Raw genomic sequence first — 17,576 nt, 5'->3', positions numbered from 1 at the left:
TTCAATATTAGGTCTGCAAAAACTTTATTCATGGTTCTGGAAACTGTAAGTTCTATTTTTTTAATTTTTACAGTATTTTTCCAGGGAAATAAATTGCTTGTTGTTTTCACTCTTTCTTGTGTTACTGTTGATTCGAGCCTAAACATGTAACATAAGAGTATCATTAAATATGTATGTGCAAATAGGATGATATGAGGAGCAAGATAAGTAAAAAATGTGTAAATATATCCTAAATTTTATTGTTATATAGAAATATAGAATGTAAATACATCAATGACAGTAGTTAGTGATACAATTAATACAATTATGATAGTTACAATATTAAAAATGTTGCTAATTCTAACATTCAGATCTCCAAGTTCTCTGCTGTCATTATGAAACACATATCAAATCTACATTTCAGATGACTGCAAATCAATTTGACTTATACCCTGTGTGAGTATTTTTGCCCATTTAGAAAACCCAAATGACCAACATCAAGGGCACTGACACTTGACTAGACAATTTGGTAATGGTCATCCAAATCCCATGTATAACCAACACTAAGGGCAATGATAGTGGAGTGGACATGGTTGTTATGGCTATCAAAACATCCCCTGAATAGCCAACACAAAGTGTACTGACACTGGGTTAAATATGATGGCAACGGTCATCAAATTCCATATAGAGCCAACACTAAAGGCATTGATACAGAGGGGTAAACTGTCATCCAAATCCCATGTATAATCAACAGTACAGGGGCTGATACATCAGTAACCATAGTGGGAATGGGGGAGTGCATGTGTGTGTGTGTGATGCTGAATAGAAATCATGCACTAATTACAATCTTCAAATCATAAACAAGAATGACGGAAAACACAGAGGAGATATTGAATGAGATTTTCAAGACTAGATGTTCTTGAAAAGTATTTTGTAATACATTTGAAGTGTTTTGCAACTGATAAGCACATTATAGTTCAATATGCGAGGCAGAAACTTCAAAACAAATGGTTTCCTAATCAGATTAACTGTGAAATAAACAAGAGACATTACTTATCAAATTACAGATCAATAAAACAACCAAATTTAGAAACCTACAAAATTATCAGCATGTTTTCAAAGTCCTTTTACTGTAGGACACCAGGTGCACTATTGTTTCAGTTATAGACCCAACATATAAAATATGCATGTTCTATCTCCTTTTTTGGTATGCAATTAGAATAACCAAGGGTAATGACCTATTCAATCATTATTTTAGTATCTGCCCTAGCCCAACTGCCAGTAAATGACCCTTGATATATCAATTAGGCAGCATAGATGAAAATAAATCTAGCTCATTTAGTCCTTTGATGCTAGCCTAAATATTAAAATGTCATGTCAAAATGACCCTTGATTTATCAAATAGGCGCCATAGATGAAAATACATCTAGCTCATTTAGTCCTTTGATGCTAGCCTAAATATTAAAATGTCATATCATTCAATAAGTGAAAGAGGCTAATGCAATATACTTTACAAAAATTAAAACCAAGCATATATGAGCATTGCTGATAAATATTATATTGTAATGCACTTCAGTGTTTTATTATGTATCAAAATGCAGTAGAAACAATCCTTCATTTTAATTTACCAACCCATTCAGCCTAAAATGCAGAATATATATATATATATATATATATATATATATATATATATATATATATATATATATATATATATATATATATATATACACACACATACGTACTTACCCAAGTACTTAAAATACATGTGTAGTCATCTTGTATTATGGCGATATATATATATATATATATATATATATATATATATATATATATATATATATATATATATATACACAGCATGACATAGCTTTTTCATTTCTATTCGAAAACAAAAATGCAACTATAAAACAAAAAAACCTAAAAAATAAACTAAAATCTTTGAAACACATTTAATAATAGCAACAGGAACATATGTTGCAAACTACTTCAATTTTACATGTTCTTTTGTTTATGGTTGGATATGATAATGACATAGATGTTCACAATAGATAATATAATTGTACAGGATTTTGTATCATTTGGCAAGAGCTGTTTTAATAAAATGGCTCAAAAGTGTTTGAATGTTTTATATTCTGTACAAACTGAACCTGTACATGACTGTTGTGTAGCCTTTAAAATACATTAATGGCCAGACCAATAATTCAAAACAATATTCCCTTCTGAAATTTATGCCTAACGGAAACACGGTGCATTAAAAACCAAACAATAAAATTTGTAGCTTTATAGAAAATGCCAACATCACAAAAATATCCTCCATGGTGAAATATAAAGTATATTTATTTATTTAGTGTTGACCAAAATAATAAAATCCCTTCCTTAACAAGAGAACAAAAACATGAAATCACATTTAATGATATTGATAACGAAAAGTTCAAACTACCTTTACACTTACCACATCTACAAACTTATGATGGCATAATATTAACCTTATATACATGACTGAGTCTACCAAAATGTATTTGACTAAATTAAAATCTTTAAAACTAATAAATATTATTTTTGTTAAGCAACATCAGGTATCTGGTTATTCTTCATTAGCTATGATGATTGTGGAATGATTTTTTTCTTTTGTGTGTACATAACCGTAACCTCAATACAATATATTCAAGAAAATGGAAGTTATTTGATTTTTTTTCTTTTGCATGTACATAACCACAACCTCAATACAATATTATATTCAAGAAAATGGAAATTATTTGATTTTTTTCTTTTGTGTGTACATAACCGTAACCTCAATACAATATTATATTCAAGAAAATGGAAATTATTTGATTTTTTTTCTTTTGTGTCTACATAACCGTAACCTCAGTACAATATTATATTCAAGAAAATGGAAATTATTTGATTTTTTTTCTTTTGCATGTACATAACCGTAACCTCAATACAATATTATATTCAAGAAAATGGAAATTATTTGATTTTTTTCTTTTGTGTGTACATAACCGTAACCTCAATACAATATTATATTCAAGAAAACGGAAATTATTTGATTTTTTTCTTTTGCGTGTACATAACTGTAACCTCAATACAATATTATATTCAAGAAAATGGAAATTATTTGATTTTTTTCTTTTGCGTGTACATAACTGTAACCTCAATACAATATTATATTCAAGAAAATGGAAATTATTTGATTTTTTTTCTTTTGTGTGTACATAACCGTAACCTCAATACAAGATTATATTCAAGAAAATGGAAATTATTTGATTTTTTTTCTTTTGCATGTACATAACCACAACCTCAATACAATATTATATTCAAGAAAATGGAAATTATTTGATTTTTTTTCTTTTGCGTGTACATAATCGTAACCTCAATACAATATTATATTCAAGAAAATGGAAATTATTTGATTTTTTTTTCTTTTGTGTCTACATAACCGTAACCTCAATACAATATATTCAAGAAAATGGAAATTATTTTATTTTTTTTCTTTTGCGTGTACATAACCGTAACCTCAATACAATATTATATTCAAGAAAATGGAAATTATTTGATTTTTTTCTTTTGTGTGTACATAACCGTAACCTCAATACAATATTATATTCAAGAAAATGGAAATTATTTGATTTTTTTCTTTTGCGTGTACATAACCGTAACCTCAATACAAGATTATATTCAAGAAAATGGAAATTATTTGATTTTTTTTCTTTTGCGTGTACATAACCACAACCTCAGTACAATATTATATTCAAGAAAATGGAAATTATCATGAGAATGTAGTATTGAATATTACCATTTTATAATTTTGACCAACATAAGACTAGTTGTTGTGGTTGGGTTAAATGCCATTTTTCAGCACATGATAGGTTATACATGGCGGCCAGTATTAATGGTAGAGGAAGAACCCGGGAAATCCCCGGAAAGAACCATTGACCCTCAAGAAGCTACTGACAAGCTTTCTCACATACCCACCATAAGACTAGTATTTTAATCTTTGAAAGAATCTTTTTTTGTCTTATAGCCATAATGACAGTAAAACAGTTATTCATAATGAAGCTTTCTGTGAAACTAGCTGTTAAATTACTCAGTAACAAAGATATCAAGTCAGATGAAGCTGTTGATGCTTACATCTTGAGGTTTTAACCTATTGAGGTCATTTCCTTCACTCATGGCTATTTACTACAAAAATGTCTATAGCATGTGGTATATGTATATATAAAGCTGCATATAAAACTAATCAGACAAAAGCACATAAGCAAAGAACAACTAGGTGGTTGAAACAAAATTATCTTACAGACTATGATGATATTGTTTCATCAAGCAGTGGAATTATATAGTAGTTACCTCTTTTATATCATTTTTATTTGAAACAATGCATCATATTTATTTCTGTAGTTTACCTTTAATCACCTTTTAGGATGTTGGCATGCTTTGAACAAATTATTATGATCTATATGTAAAAAGACGTATGAAGAAATTATTATGATCTATATGTAAAAAGGCGTATGAACAAATTATTATGATCTATATGTAAAAAGGTGTATGAACAAATTATTATGATCTGTATGTAAAAAGGCATATGAACAAGTTTATTTGAGCAGTAATTGGACAATGCTTTGATTAAAATGCCAATAATATGGATATTATTCAATCACATGTTAATATGCCATTGATCTGTTTAATATGCCATTGGTCTGGGTAGTATTTAATGATGTCGTTATTATTCAATCACACATTAATATGCCACTGGCCTGATTGATATGCCATTGATCTGTTTAATATGCCAGTGACCTGTTTAATATGACATTGATCTGTTTAATGTGCCAGTGATTTGGGTAGTATTTAATGATGTGGTTATTATTCAATCATACATTAATATGCCATTGATCTGTTTAATATGCCATTGATCTGTTTAATATGCCAGTGACCTGTTTAATATGCCATTGATCTGTTTAATATGCCATTGATCTGTTTAATATGCCAGTGACCTGTTTAATATGCCATTGATCTGTTTAATATGCCATTGATCTGTTTAATATGACATTGATCTGTTTAATGTGCCAGTGATCTGAGTAGTATTTAATGATGTGGTTATTATTCAATCACACATTAATATGCCATTGACCTGTTTAATATGGCATTGATCTGTTTAATATGGCATTGATCTGGGTAGCATTTAATGATGTGATTATTATTCAATCACACATTAATATGCCATTGATCTGTTTAATATGGCATTGATCTGTTTAATATGCCAGTGATCTGTTTAATATGCCAGTGATCTGGGTAGCATTTAATGTTGTGATTATTATTCAATCACACATTAATATTACATTGATCTGTTTAATATGGCATTGATCTGTTTAATATGCCAGTGATCTGTTTAATATGCCAGTGATCTGGGTAGCATTTAATGATGTGATTATTATTCAATCACACATTAATATGCCATTGATCTGTTTAATATGGCATTGATCTGTTTAATATGCCAATGATCTGGTTCATATGGTTATATATGTATATCATGAATGTTACTACATTCATAGAAGCTAAACAAGAAGTGAGTTAGAAATATCTGCCCAAAGCAATAATCAGTGTGATCACCTTGGAGAAAGAGAATAATGTAAAACATCAAATATTGCAATAGCATTGTAGATGGTCATTATAGTCTCCATACTTGCAACACCTATTATGTTTTAATAGTCTCCATACTTGCAACACCTATTATGTTTTAATATAAGTATATACTCCAATAACACTGATTATATGATAAGCTTGAATCACTATCGTCTCTGGGTCTCTCATCAGTTTGTAATTACTCAGTAGTTGTTTCAGATGTTTCCATCAATGTATTTTCATAACTTTAGTTTGAATCTGTAATTAAGAAAATAATGTCAGGTTCATATTGCTAAGCAACTATAAAGGTCATCTTATACATTTGCAAAGATAGTTTATAAGAAGATAATTGTAGAAAAACAAAGAATAAATAAACGTGTTATGCATGGGTTATTAAACAATAACAAATAATGTTAAATCTCATAAAATGCTTTCATAATAACTCTCTGTAGGATCTTTTAATATCATTCCAATGTGAAAATATACCCTCTGTAACATCATTCATTATCATGCCAATGTGAAAATATACCCTCTGTAACATAATTCATTATCATTCCAGTGTCAAACCATACCATCTGTAGGGTGGTTCATTATCTTCAAGTATCAAACTAGACCCCTTAGGGTAGTCAACTATTCAGATTTATACAATGTATGGCTATTGTATGGCAAGAAGTGAAGCAGACGGTACTTCAGATTTATACAACGTATGGCTATTGTATGGCAAGAAGTGAAGCAGATGGTACTTTACAAGTTAATGGTCTGGATCTTGGCTTGCTTCGGCTCCTGTCAAACGCTGCCCTTCTTGTCCATTGGCTGCATCATGTCTGGTGTTTCTTTGATTCATTTTTGTGCTTGATATGGAATATAAGATTTGTCTTAGTAAATGTGTTTGGAACAGTAATAATATATCACATGATTCAATATTTGACAAAAGTGTCTTCCAAAAAGTATTTTTAGCTTACCCATTAATGCATAAGTAGAAATGTGTTCTGCATTTGCTTCAAAAATGGACGCATATACTTAATGATGGGTTCTTAGAAATATAGAAAACACAAACATGTACCTCTTTATAAATTGTAATGCTAGTACTTTCTTACTGTATTGACATTTTGTTTTTTGTTATCTCATTATCGTGTCCTGTGCAACGTTACGTCAAAATTCTTGGTATCAAATTAAGTAGAATGGCTCATGCTGCATTCAAATATTTAGACATGTAGTTAGGTCTTCATTATTTTTATACATCAACATATCTTTGTAAATTTTAATTAAGTTTAATGGTTTTGTTTCACTGTTATACATAAATATAAGTTGTGTACATGTGTCACTCCTTGATGGTACCTCTGTGTGTTTGAGATTTTACAAGTCCTCTATAGACTACAAAAGAGAAACTTTTAACCTTTCCCCAACACTATTATAAAGACACACACACACACCCACACTCACACACACACACACACACACACACACACATATAATATTTGTTGGTTTGCTTTGCAATCTAATTTTTTTATTTTCAATTCTATCGCCAGTCAAACGCTACCTCATTGAACCTTTGGTATTTTTATGCTTTCATTTTCTTGGCAATGGCTCACTGACTTATCCTAATAAAGAAGTCAATGACAAACTGATACCACTTTAGAGAAAGCTATCTATAACAAACTGATAAGCAGACACATGATTACCTGTAAAACCTCTTATAATGCGATTCGTTATACCGTGATGGCAGCATGGCTCTCATTTTTTAATTTAAGGTGACCTTTTCTTAACATCCTAAGTACATGGAAAGCCAGTCATTCTTACCCCTAGCAGATTTTTAACAACAGCACTGCGTCTGCTGTTGCCTTAACTTCCGAAATTTTCTAAAACATATTGCCATGATAAATGTGTTAACAAAAAAAAAGAAAGCTATCAAGTTCAGACAACTTAAAGATTTTTGAATATAGTCTGCACTCTTTAATGTATGGTGTAATCAAACCCGTCAAACAAAACAAATGATAATATCATCAAGAGGTTACTTAAAACAGATGATATTGAAATTTCAAAGCAAATTTTCTATTGGGAATTTTTTATTTTTTGAAATTTCAAAGCCAATTTGGGAATATTTTAAATTAAAATTAACTCGATCCCCCTTATATAGAGTTGTTATTCTACCCAAAGTCTTGCGTTATAACGGCTTTTACCTGTATTTGTTCATTAAAACTCAATTGCAAGTTGAAGGGACCTTTTCTATTTTACTGGAGAAAGCAATTTTCTTTAAGAAAAGGAGCTGATAATGTGCAATGTGTGATCAGGTACACGTGAGACAAATGGGAATAGTGTTCCGTAAGAGATGAAGCACCCTACACCTGCAAAATATTACTATCATGAGATATGTGGCAGGGGGAAAACATATTGTTTCCAAACATGAAACATATTTAAGAAAACTACTGAGGAATTTTCTATCATGAGTAATCAAAAACAGTCCAAACTTATAAATAATAAATTCAGTTACTTAGGGTTACGGTTAGGGTAAGGTCAAAGGTTAGGGTAAAATTAAGTATTCCATTAATTAGCAAGGGAACAGATGCATCAATAATCATAACCAATTAATGTGCATGTGTGTATTATGATATTCAACATTAGTTTGTAAATATTATTTACTAGTTCATATTATGGAATGGAAACACTTCATATATGTTGCAATGTGTAATTTAAATATTTTGTTATTATCAACAATATTTTTAAAAGGATGTTGTTTTCTTACATCATTTGTAAAACGTAGCTTTAACAATTTTTCAGTCATATCACTATGATGTCTGCAGTGTGGCAGTTTATAGTGATGTTTAGCACTGGGGCATCATACCGCAGACATGTAGCATGCTGTCTCACCCAGTCACATTCTCCTGACACCAGGCCAACCAGTCCTAACACTAACCTCTTAATGCTGTGCGCAAAGCAAGGCAGCTGTTAGTACCACTTTTGTAAGTCTTTGGTATGACATGGCCAGGGATCGAACCCACGACCTCCAGCATCCGAGGTGGACACTCTAACCAGGTATTGTTTAGAAAATAAGTGTTTGGCATGAACTTTCATATAACTGTAGGTGCAGCCTGCTCCTTTCTGACATGATGTTCTTGTTGGAGGGTGCAGGTGGTTGAAAGAGGAGTGCTGGCTCTCCCGTAGAAAATGTATAGAATCGTAACGTATTAACTAAACCTGTTAACTTTTTAAAAAATTATGTTCTATCATGACAATAATGTTGGTTTTAACCAAAAGCAGCCTAATGCAAAAGGAGTTTGGGGTCACACGGATGCTTTCTACAGCAAATTTAAATGAACATTTCCCCCTGTGGTTGACCCAAACACAGCTTTGTAAGCTTAATGTGGACACACAAAATTGTGATGCTGAAATTATTCAGGTCAGAGGAGGCGCAAATACAAAACACAGGTGAAATATTTATGATAAAAAATATAGAAGTAAGGGTAGTTATTTGAGAGTAAAATATACTGATTCTTTTACAGAAAATGATTGGGAGAGAGATGTGCATCTTTTTTTAGAAACAGATTGCTTCTTTTTCTAGAAATAGAGAAAAATATTTGAAGGACGAATTTGTTGAATGGATAGAACCTGAAAAATAGATTGCTATAGTATATGCCGCCCATAAAAATCGAGATTCTTTAGACCATGACATCCTGTACATGACCCAGTGCACCTGAAAGGACTGTTATTCACCATATTTTGATTTGTATTCTCTGTCTTTCATATGCACAGACATACAAACACGCTTATACATTTGCATGTGTATCATGAAACGTTTAACTTTATATAACCACTTTTTGAACAATATCCGGTTAAATCATTAAAAAAGTATATTTGAAAGGGAATGCCATTTCTACAACACTACCTTAAATAATATATACTATGGTCACATATATCTAAAATTTAAACGTACAATAAAAAGTAGTTAGCTTTGTCTAAGCTCTAAAGAAATCCATTAAATCCATAAATCTGTTCATACGTTCTATGGCATTTTTGTAGCTGTATAATAAATTTAGATCAACGCCAATCTTACCTTTCTTCATTCCCCGTCGATTTATCTTTCTTTGTAACTGAAATGAATAAGAATGCAAGATATAATGAAACAAAGATAGTGACTATCACTAAATTTTGAAATCGATTGATAGAATCCTTAAAACTTAGGTATTCAAATTATGTTAGGTATATTACGTGCATATTAGTATTCTAACTGAATAATGCCCCTTCAAAAATTATTTTAACTGCAATGAGCTTTAATTCTCATTGTGTCCAGAAGGAGCTCAGTAAAATGTTGCAAATTACAATTGTTTATATTTAAAGACATTAAAAATGTTAATGCCATGGTTCCAACATTTACCAATAAATACAAAAGATTTACAAATGACGAAAATATTTAAAGACATTTATAGTTTATTTAATTTCAAATGTTACTGAGGATGGCTAAACATCAATGACATGTTTTTTTCTCTTCTACCATGATTCCTTTATGCATGCATTTAGAATAATATTTGTTTTACTTTTTAAGGTGCTGATGAAGATGACATTTCTTACCATGTCCCGTTTTTTTCTTATGTTGAGATCTTCTCCAAAGGAAGATGCCAATTCCTACGAGTAAAATGACCACAAGCCCAGCAATTATGCCCCCAACTATCCAAGCAATGGGTTTTGTATGATGATCAGGTTTAGTAGGTACTGCAAGTGTGAAGAGACATAATTTAAATTACACTGAATACTGTCCATGAAATTGGTAAGAAGTCGATCTTTTTGTTGTAAATAACATTAGATTAAAATTCATATTATGGTATGGTCAGAACTTAGTAACTATTGGTTTGATTGTCTGCATTAAGTAAATTTCCTTTAAAGTTATGTGATTTCTTTTGTATAGCTAAAAAAACTAGTACGTCTATTTTCAGTACAATACATCTAATTTTTATTTATGATCCACGCACGTCTGCAAGCAGTTTTAATTCAGTGCACTATTAAAAACAAAATCAAGAAATATTATCATGTAGAATTTGCTCTCTCTCTCTCTCTAAAAATACCATTCCATGCAAGATTATCAGGCACACTTTAATTCATCCTGGAAATTAAATAATCACTGATGTTTTAATATATCAATGATTGTGCATATTTGCTTAGGACAAAAATAATTTCACAGCTAATTCACAACTCACATATGCATCACTTGATGCCCAAGTGCTAGACATCACTATAAACAGCCACATTGCAGACATTGTAGCGATATGACTGACAAAGTGTTAAAGCTACATTAAAAATCAAAATCACATCACATCCATTTCATTCTATTTCATCTACTAGAAATGTTACCTTTGACACTAGATAAACATAGACATAAACACTCTCTGTCTCTGTAACTTACTGATAGATGGTTAGACACATTAAGTGGATTGTCAAAAGTTCAAAAGCTTGTGACATTAAACTAGATACTAATATTGTTTTAACACTTCTGATCCCTTTGATCACCATTTTAAATATCTTGATTATTTCAGTCAATGTGATCACGATTGTCATTAATATGATATAGTAAGAATTCAGTGTATCTTATACCATGAGAAGTTAATATAGTCAAGCGAATTTTCTTGTGCCAAAAAGAGTCAATGGAAAACATTTCATATCTTCACACATACAATTTATACTGGAATCTAATACGGACTTTTGTGTAGTTTCCCTTGAATCCTTCTGCTATTCACACACTAGACAAGCCCCTTCTAACGCCTTTCTGGCTATTATGTGTTACTGCATTTCGTATACAAAATGGTAGAGCATATGGCCATTTTTTACTTTTGTGTCATGAAACTCACAGCACAGGTAATATCAGTCAGAGAGCATGTTTGTCAAAGCACTTATGTAGCAGTTTTAAGTTCTGCTTTGGAATCAATCTTTCAATGTTTTGATCTCTCATTAACGCTGCAAGAATCATGAGCAAAGACAGTATGAAATTCTGTATTACAATACTTTGGTGGAAGTAAGACGTGAGATGTATAAATAAAAAAATGAAGCAAGATGAAGTAGAATTATTGCAAAAACGTTTAGTGATCCATTACGTGTAATGTAAAACTGTGTACCTTATGATGGTATTCATGCAATTTTATATGAATGTTTTAAATGACACAGAAGAATGCCTGAAGAAATTCATAATTTCAAAGATCTATCAGTCTGGATCAGTAAAAGTTCAGTTTGACTTGACATTCAGAGCCGTGATATGGCATTAACAGGATGGAACGATGTTTGACTAAAAGGAATAAAATCATTCTATAAGATGAAGCTTCTATACAGATTTGCCTGAACGGGTGAAAAAGAAACGTCAACCTGCACAAATACCAATATAGCTACTTCCTTTTTGTTGAATTGATGTTAGGTATATGACAGCAATTAGGGTAACAGAAAACTCATAAAAGAATTATGTGATTCTAGGTGAAGGAATGGAAATCTAACATTATACTGGAATAAAAGATTCTGAAATTCTGTGGAAGACCATATGGATAGTGAAGATGTTCAGTGAATAGTGTAGGAAAGAGGGGAAGGAATGGCCTGTCACGTTTGATACTCACTATCCATGTGGTCTTCCACAGATTTTAGAATCTTTTATTCCAATATAATGTGAATTCTGTAGAATCATTCTGTTTGTAACTGTGTGAAAGGTTAAATGCAACATCATATATGGTAATATGTGATTCGTTTTGTGTGCCTTGTTAATATTATTGTTGTTGTTATTGTTGTTGGGTTTAACACCATTTTTCAACACACGATAGGCTATGCATGGCAGCCAGTATTAATGGTGGAGGAAGAACCCTGGAAAACCCTGGGAAGAACCACTGACCCACGAGAAGCTACTGGCAAGCTTTCTCACATACCCACATTGGCCAAATCCTAGACTTGAACCCATGCAGACAGAGGTGAGATGGCAGTGACCCATAACAGAGGGTGCTTTAGACCAATCGACCACTCGAGGCCCCTTGTTAATATTAATTTTAGCAAATGTCAGCATATAAGTAAGCATATATTTACAGATCCAATGTAATGTTATGCTCTTAAAAGACCCTAATCACATAGGCAAAATAGAACTAAAGATAATCTGTACAATTTACAGCCAAGAATAAAAATTACAAAAATTAATTAAATCAAAATCATATACCAGAAGTAACAAAAAATATAGGTATACATAATATGATCATCTGTTCTGTAAGATATCCAGTAACATTATTTAAAGTCGGCGATTATGTGGATTAAATTGGATGCTTGTGAGATACCAGCTTTACATGGGAGATTAAAGTAGACCTCATAATAAAAATGAAATTGTATACCACCATCACATTATAAAATACAATAGATAAAATAGAAAGAAAAAAGGTTAAGCTCCTTTATTTCTTGAGAAGTACAAAACTAACACTTATTTGTGAAGGGACGTAATATACTGTCAAGTTTCCTTGATGATAATTATTGCACAAAAGTATGACAATTTTACATATTAAATAATTCACCTGCTTTACAGTCGGTTCCATTTTGGGTGTATCCTGACTGACACTGACAAGTGTCACTAGTGCAATCTGCATAGGGGCTGGAACACCCATTAGTTGCATCACATTTAGAACCAAGAGCTGAAAATACAAACGAACATTGCCTTTATGTTCAGAAAAGAAATCAACTAAGAAACCATCATGTTCAGGGGAAGATTCAAAATATATGCTGGGCTAGAAACGAGAGTGACTTAATATACTGCTGTATCGTTATGAGAGAGTCAAAGAGTTTAAAAGCATTATCAGTGCCTACTCAAAAGCATGGAGCTCGGCCTACAGAAGTGTACAAGTTATTAAATGAAAATGAAATGATAATTATAGGCCACTGCATTTGTATGGGAAAATATGAACTAGTTTTTTGGATGGATAAACTACCCGACCTTTGGAGTGCAGTATATCTGTCCAAATAAACAAGTTCATATTTTCCCATACAAACGCATTAACCTTTTTATTATATGCTCATTTTCTTCTTCTACCTAAGGTTTTATTACATACACAAACAAAGTAACTGAATTTATTTTGTATTCCAAACTACCTACACAATTGCAGATTCATCAGTACACATCATTAATGTGCACAGAACTCAGCCCAGATAAATTTGAACTTAGTCACACGCTAAACATCACTTTCAAAAGAAAATGGCATTTTGGTCTACTTAAAATTGAAATTTAGAGTCATATTGTGAATGATTGTGCATTGCAACAACTTTTATATTTTCTGGAGTGAACAAATTTGTGTATTTTTGTCGATTCTGCTAAATTTCGTGAACATGATGGGATTTATCTGTGTAAATTTTACATGAAATACATCTAATTTCAGCAGCAAGGGACCAAGATGGCATGTGCAAGTGTTTCTGTTCTGTCGTTGAATGTTTGGAATCATAATGTGGATATGAAGTCATTCAACTGTAATTACAAAAAGACGCTATAGAATATAATGTTTATATCATTTTAAGTACAGTAAGGAGGATGTAATTGCACTTGGAATATAGACAAAATTACAGTAAAATTTAAAAATGTGCAATCAAGCTTTAGAAACCATGAGATGGCTCAAGTAATTTGGATTTGCAGAACTAAGAAAGTACATTTTATAGACATTCAGGATGTAAAACTCAATGTTTTTTTCCATTCCTTCTACCAGAAGTAGAAACGTTTATGCCTTGTCACCTGCATGTTATTTGTAGGGACCCAGAAATTGTATGACCTGTCAGGCGTCTATCACTGGCTTAATTCCAAAACAATGTATAGAACAATTTTAAGCAGAATATTGCAAAGCAGCTGATATGTGGAAGTCTACGAAACATATGCTTTTGTTCATTCAGAAACAAATTTAATCAACCAATCGTAAAGCGTCTACTACATGAGTGTACAAAATTTGTTTAGACAGTAGGTCCTAATACACTATTGGGCACACATGAGTGTAATATAAAGGTGTGCAATATCATAAAATATTGCTTGACTGTGACAATGAAAAGTTAACGGAAACAAAAATGAGCATGTAATAATCAACTGTTATTGTATGGTCGACTCCACAATTCCTGTCCCTGTAATTATGGCTGTCTTGCTTCTATGGTCCACCATCAGAAACAAATAATAGCAAGATGACATTTGTCATCATCAGCAGGTAGTAACAAGTTCATTTCTAAAAAGAGAGTCAGGTTTATTCATTGAACGGAACATTATTTATGAAGATTTCATCATTCTAATTATACTGCAAGGAATGTGAGTACTCAACACTCTACTCAGTATAGCAGAGACATGTTATCTTTACATCAGTATAAATATTAATGAATGATGAAATACATTATTCCGATATGCCAACCTAATGTTCAACCTAATTTGTATGCTTGCAAGCATCTACCAATACTCAAGACGCTATCAGTGATAGAATCAAGGGATACAGAGATGTTCCAAATGCAAATCAATATTCAAAAGTTACTGATGTGTTTATGATGAAAGTACAGTTTGCACCATCAACTACAAGGGTCGTTCACTTGTTTAATTTTCAAAATGATGAACAAAACAAGAGGTAAAATATGCCTGAAATCGATAACCTCACTAATATAAACCATAAAGAACATTGCAAGCGATGCTGGCCAATACCTTTCGGTTAGTATGATGCTATCTAACGTCTACAATGTTTTTCAAAAAAAATTTAAACAGTTCTCCTGACTCATCTAAAAACATTTTCCAGTACAGTGTTGTAGAATTTTGGATAAACACAAAGGTTACTTCTGGTCATTGGGAAATGAAATGTAAGTCACATATACCTAATTTTATATGAAAAGTTTAGTTAAAGAAGGTACTATTCGTGGAACATTTGCAAACAAAATGTATAAATTCTGCAAATACATTTTAATAGGATCTGTGCTAAATGCAAAACTTTACATGTGTTGGTTGAAGAAATATGCAGAGATATCATCAATCCATCTGCCACAGTCGCCTTTCACAGAAAGTAAAGAAGGTACCCAGAAATAGATCATGAATATTCTTATTATTTGGGCAAGTAATTATACACAATCTTTACATAATAGAATTGTGAATATTACTACCACCTTTGTTTGTCTGTCTATGTCCATTACCGTATCTCCTAGAAAATGATATATTGTATATATGGTTACCCTGTTTCGTGACAATCTGCAGGATGGGTTTCATCCATGTCTCCAGTCCTTGCAGGGTATGAAAATTCATATGCTCTGAAACTTGCAGTCGCGTGCACGCGTGCATGCACACACGCACACACACACACTGACTACCATAAGACAATTTACCTCCTTTACAGAGAGTTCCATTTGTAGTATATCCTGACATGCAGTCACAAATGCCATTAGTGCAGTGAGCAAATGTGTTGGAACATCCACTGATTTGGTCGCATTCTGCACCAACAACTGAAAATTAAATAAAACACGGTCTCCATTTTGAAGATAAATAGCTAAAGGATCATACATACATATTTGAACAACAAAAATTGGGGAATATTGGGCTATGCCATGTTAGTATCTTAGTTGTTCCTGTATTTTTTTAATATTTCTCCATTACTATTTCTCCTCCAAAACTGCTAGATTTAATTTTCCTCCTTGTCACTCATTTTGGTAGAGCCATATGTATGTATGTATGTATATATGTATGCATATATGTATGTGTGTGTGTAATGTATTTTTGTATGTATGTATGTATGTATGTATGGGTGTGTGTGTCTGTATGCAGTTATTTTGCAAGTATGTTTGTATGGATGTGTGCATGTATGGGTATATATGTATGAATCTTTTATCCTGATCTGAACCGACGGTTGTGAAAATAGAACTTTTGGCTACCCGACTATTCCCATGATTTTAAAGATGTTTGTTAAAACTTCAGTTCATGGCCTAACCTCATTTATGAGCTTAGAAAGTTCTGGAAGCGAAGATGTTTACTCTTTGGTGGAACTTACAAATCAGAAATTTAGATTTTCCAAAGCACTCTATTGTGACATAAGTCAAGGCAAATTATATATATATATATATATATATATATATATATATATATATATATATATATATATATATATATATATATATATATATATATATATATATATAAAGTTAATCAATTCATTCATTTCTTCTTTTTAATATCAATCTTTGGGAACCCATGTACATTTGTTATAGTTGTTTTTGAATGTAAGTTGAGAGGAATTATTTTTTTCTTTCTTTTCCAACAGAATTACAAATAGTGTATGGAATGTTTTGAATTATGGAGAACTCACTAAAAAAATTCTGGATTATATCATTGCAATACATCAGGACATTCTATACTTTAGGACCTGTGATGGTACATTTAGGATTATTTCGGGTTTAATTCACATTACTGTAAGTATCATTTGAATTTACATTTTGTATTATAGACAAATAAATTATTTCTTCAATCATGTTTCCCTTACATGGTTTAAGCCCATAGAATCATAACAGAAATTGGTGGCCTGTCAGCAATCTGAAATCCTTTATAATATTACAAAGATATTAAATATTAACTTAAACTTTTTAAATACTTTTGCTTCGAGATTTTCATTGTCCTTAGGAAAGATTTTATTTTCACCCATTTAAGTAACTATAGTGAATCAACAAGCATCTAATGATGAGAAGGAGTTTATGAAATGGGACGAGGTCCTTGAGCAGGCCAGACATTTGATATTTCTTAAGTAAAGGAATCTGTAACAAAGCAATAAATAACTAATATTTTGGTTCAGGTTTTGTTGAGAATGGAAGGTTTGGAGGAACGTGTTTTGAGTTTGTTTAGTACAACATCTGTCTCTTGTAAGGAATTACAGTCAAGAGACCAGATTAACTTGGAATAAACAAAGCGTCAACTTCAGACAGAAATGATGCAAATGCAAATGCTGAAAGATAAAAAAAGTAGAGGCAAATACAAATGCAGAGAGAGAGAG

At 31.6% G+C, this 17,576-nt stretch overlaps 1 protein-coding gene across 4 annotated transcripts in view; it reads right to left on the bottom strand.

Moving 5' to 3' along the window:
• Positions 1–219: 219 nt before the first annotated feature.
• The window catches only part of LOC149786062 (uncharacterized), a 136,981-nt gene continuing 119,624 nt past the window's right edge, over positions 220–17,576 (bottom strand). The window contains exons 11-17 of one of the 4 annotated variants that reach the window (XR_016424861.1): positions 15,925–16,041; positions 13,119–13,235; positions 10,168–10,308; positions 9,653–9,689; positions 6,350–6,452; positions 2,702–5,859; positions 220–2,631 (exon numbers count right to left, since the gene is read on the bottom strand). Coding sequence is in view for 1 of the 4 variants with exons in the window: in XM_089976352.1 (XP_089832478.1) it covers positions 6,353–6,452; positions 9,653–9,689; positions 10,168–10,308; positions 13,119–13,235; positions 15,925–16,041 (512 nt within the window). In the remaining 3 variants the exon portion in view is untranslated. Of the gene's footprint in view, positions 5,860–6,349; positions 6,453–9,652; positions 9,690–10,167; positions 10,309–13,118; positions 13,236–15,924; positions 16,042–17,576 lie in introns of all 4 variants that reach the window. The other 3 variants (XR_016424860.1, XR_016424859.1, XM_089976352.1) reach the window with 3 other exon arrangements.

The sequence above is a fragment of the Sinohyriopsis cumingii genome, chromosome 12, assembly GCF_028554795.1.
Source record: "Sinohyriopsis cumingii isolate HCF-2022 chromosome 12, ASM2855479v2, whole genome shotgun sequence".
NCBI lineage: Eukaryota > Metazoa > Mollusca > Bivalvia > Unionida > Unionidae > Sinohyriopsis > Sinohyriopsis cumingii.
Note: the sequence above shows the minus strand (reverse complement) of the source record. Positions and strands in the feature narration are given on the sequence as shown.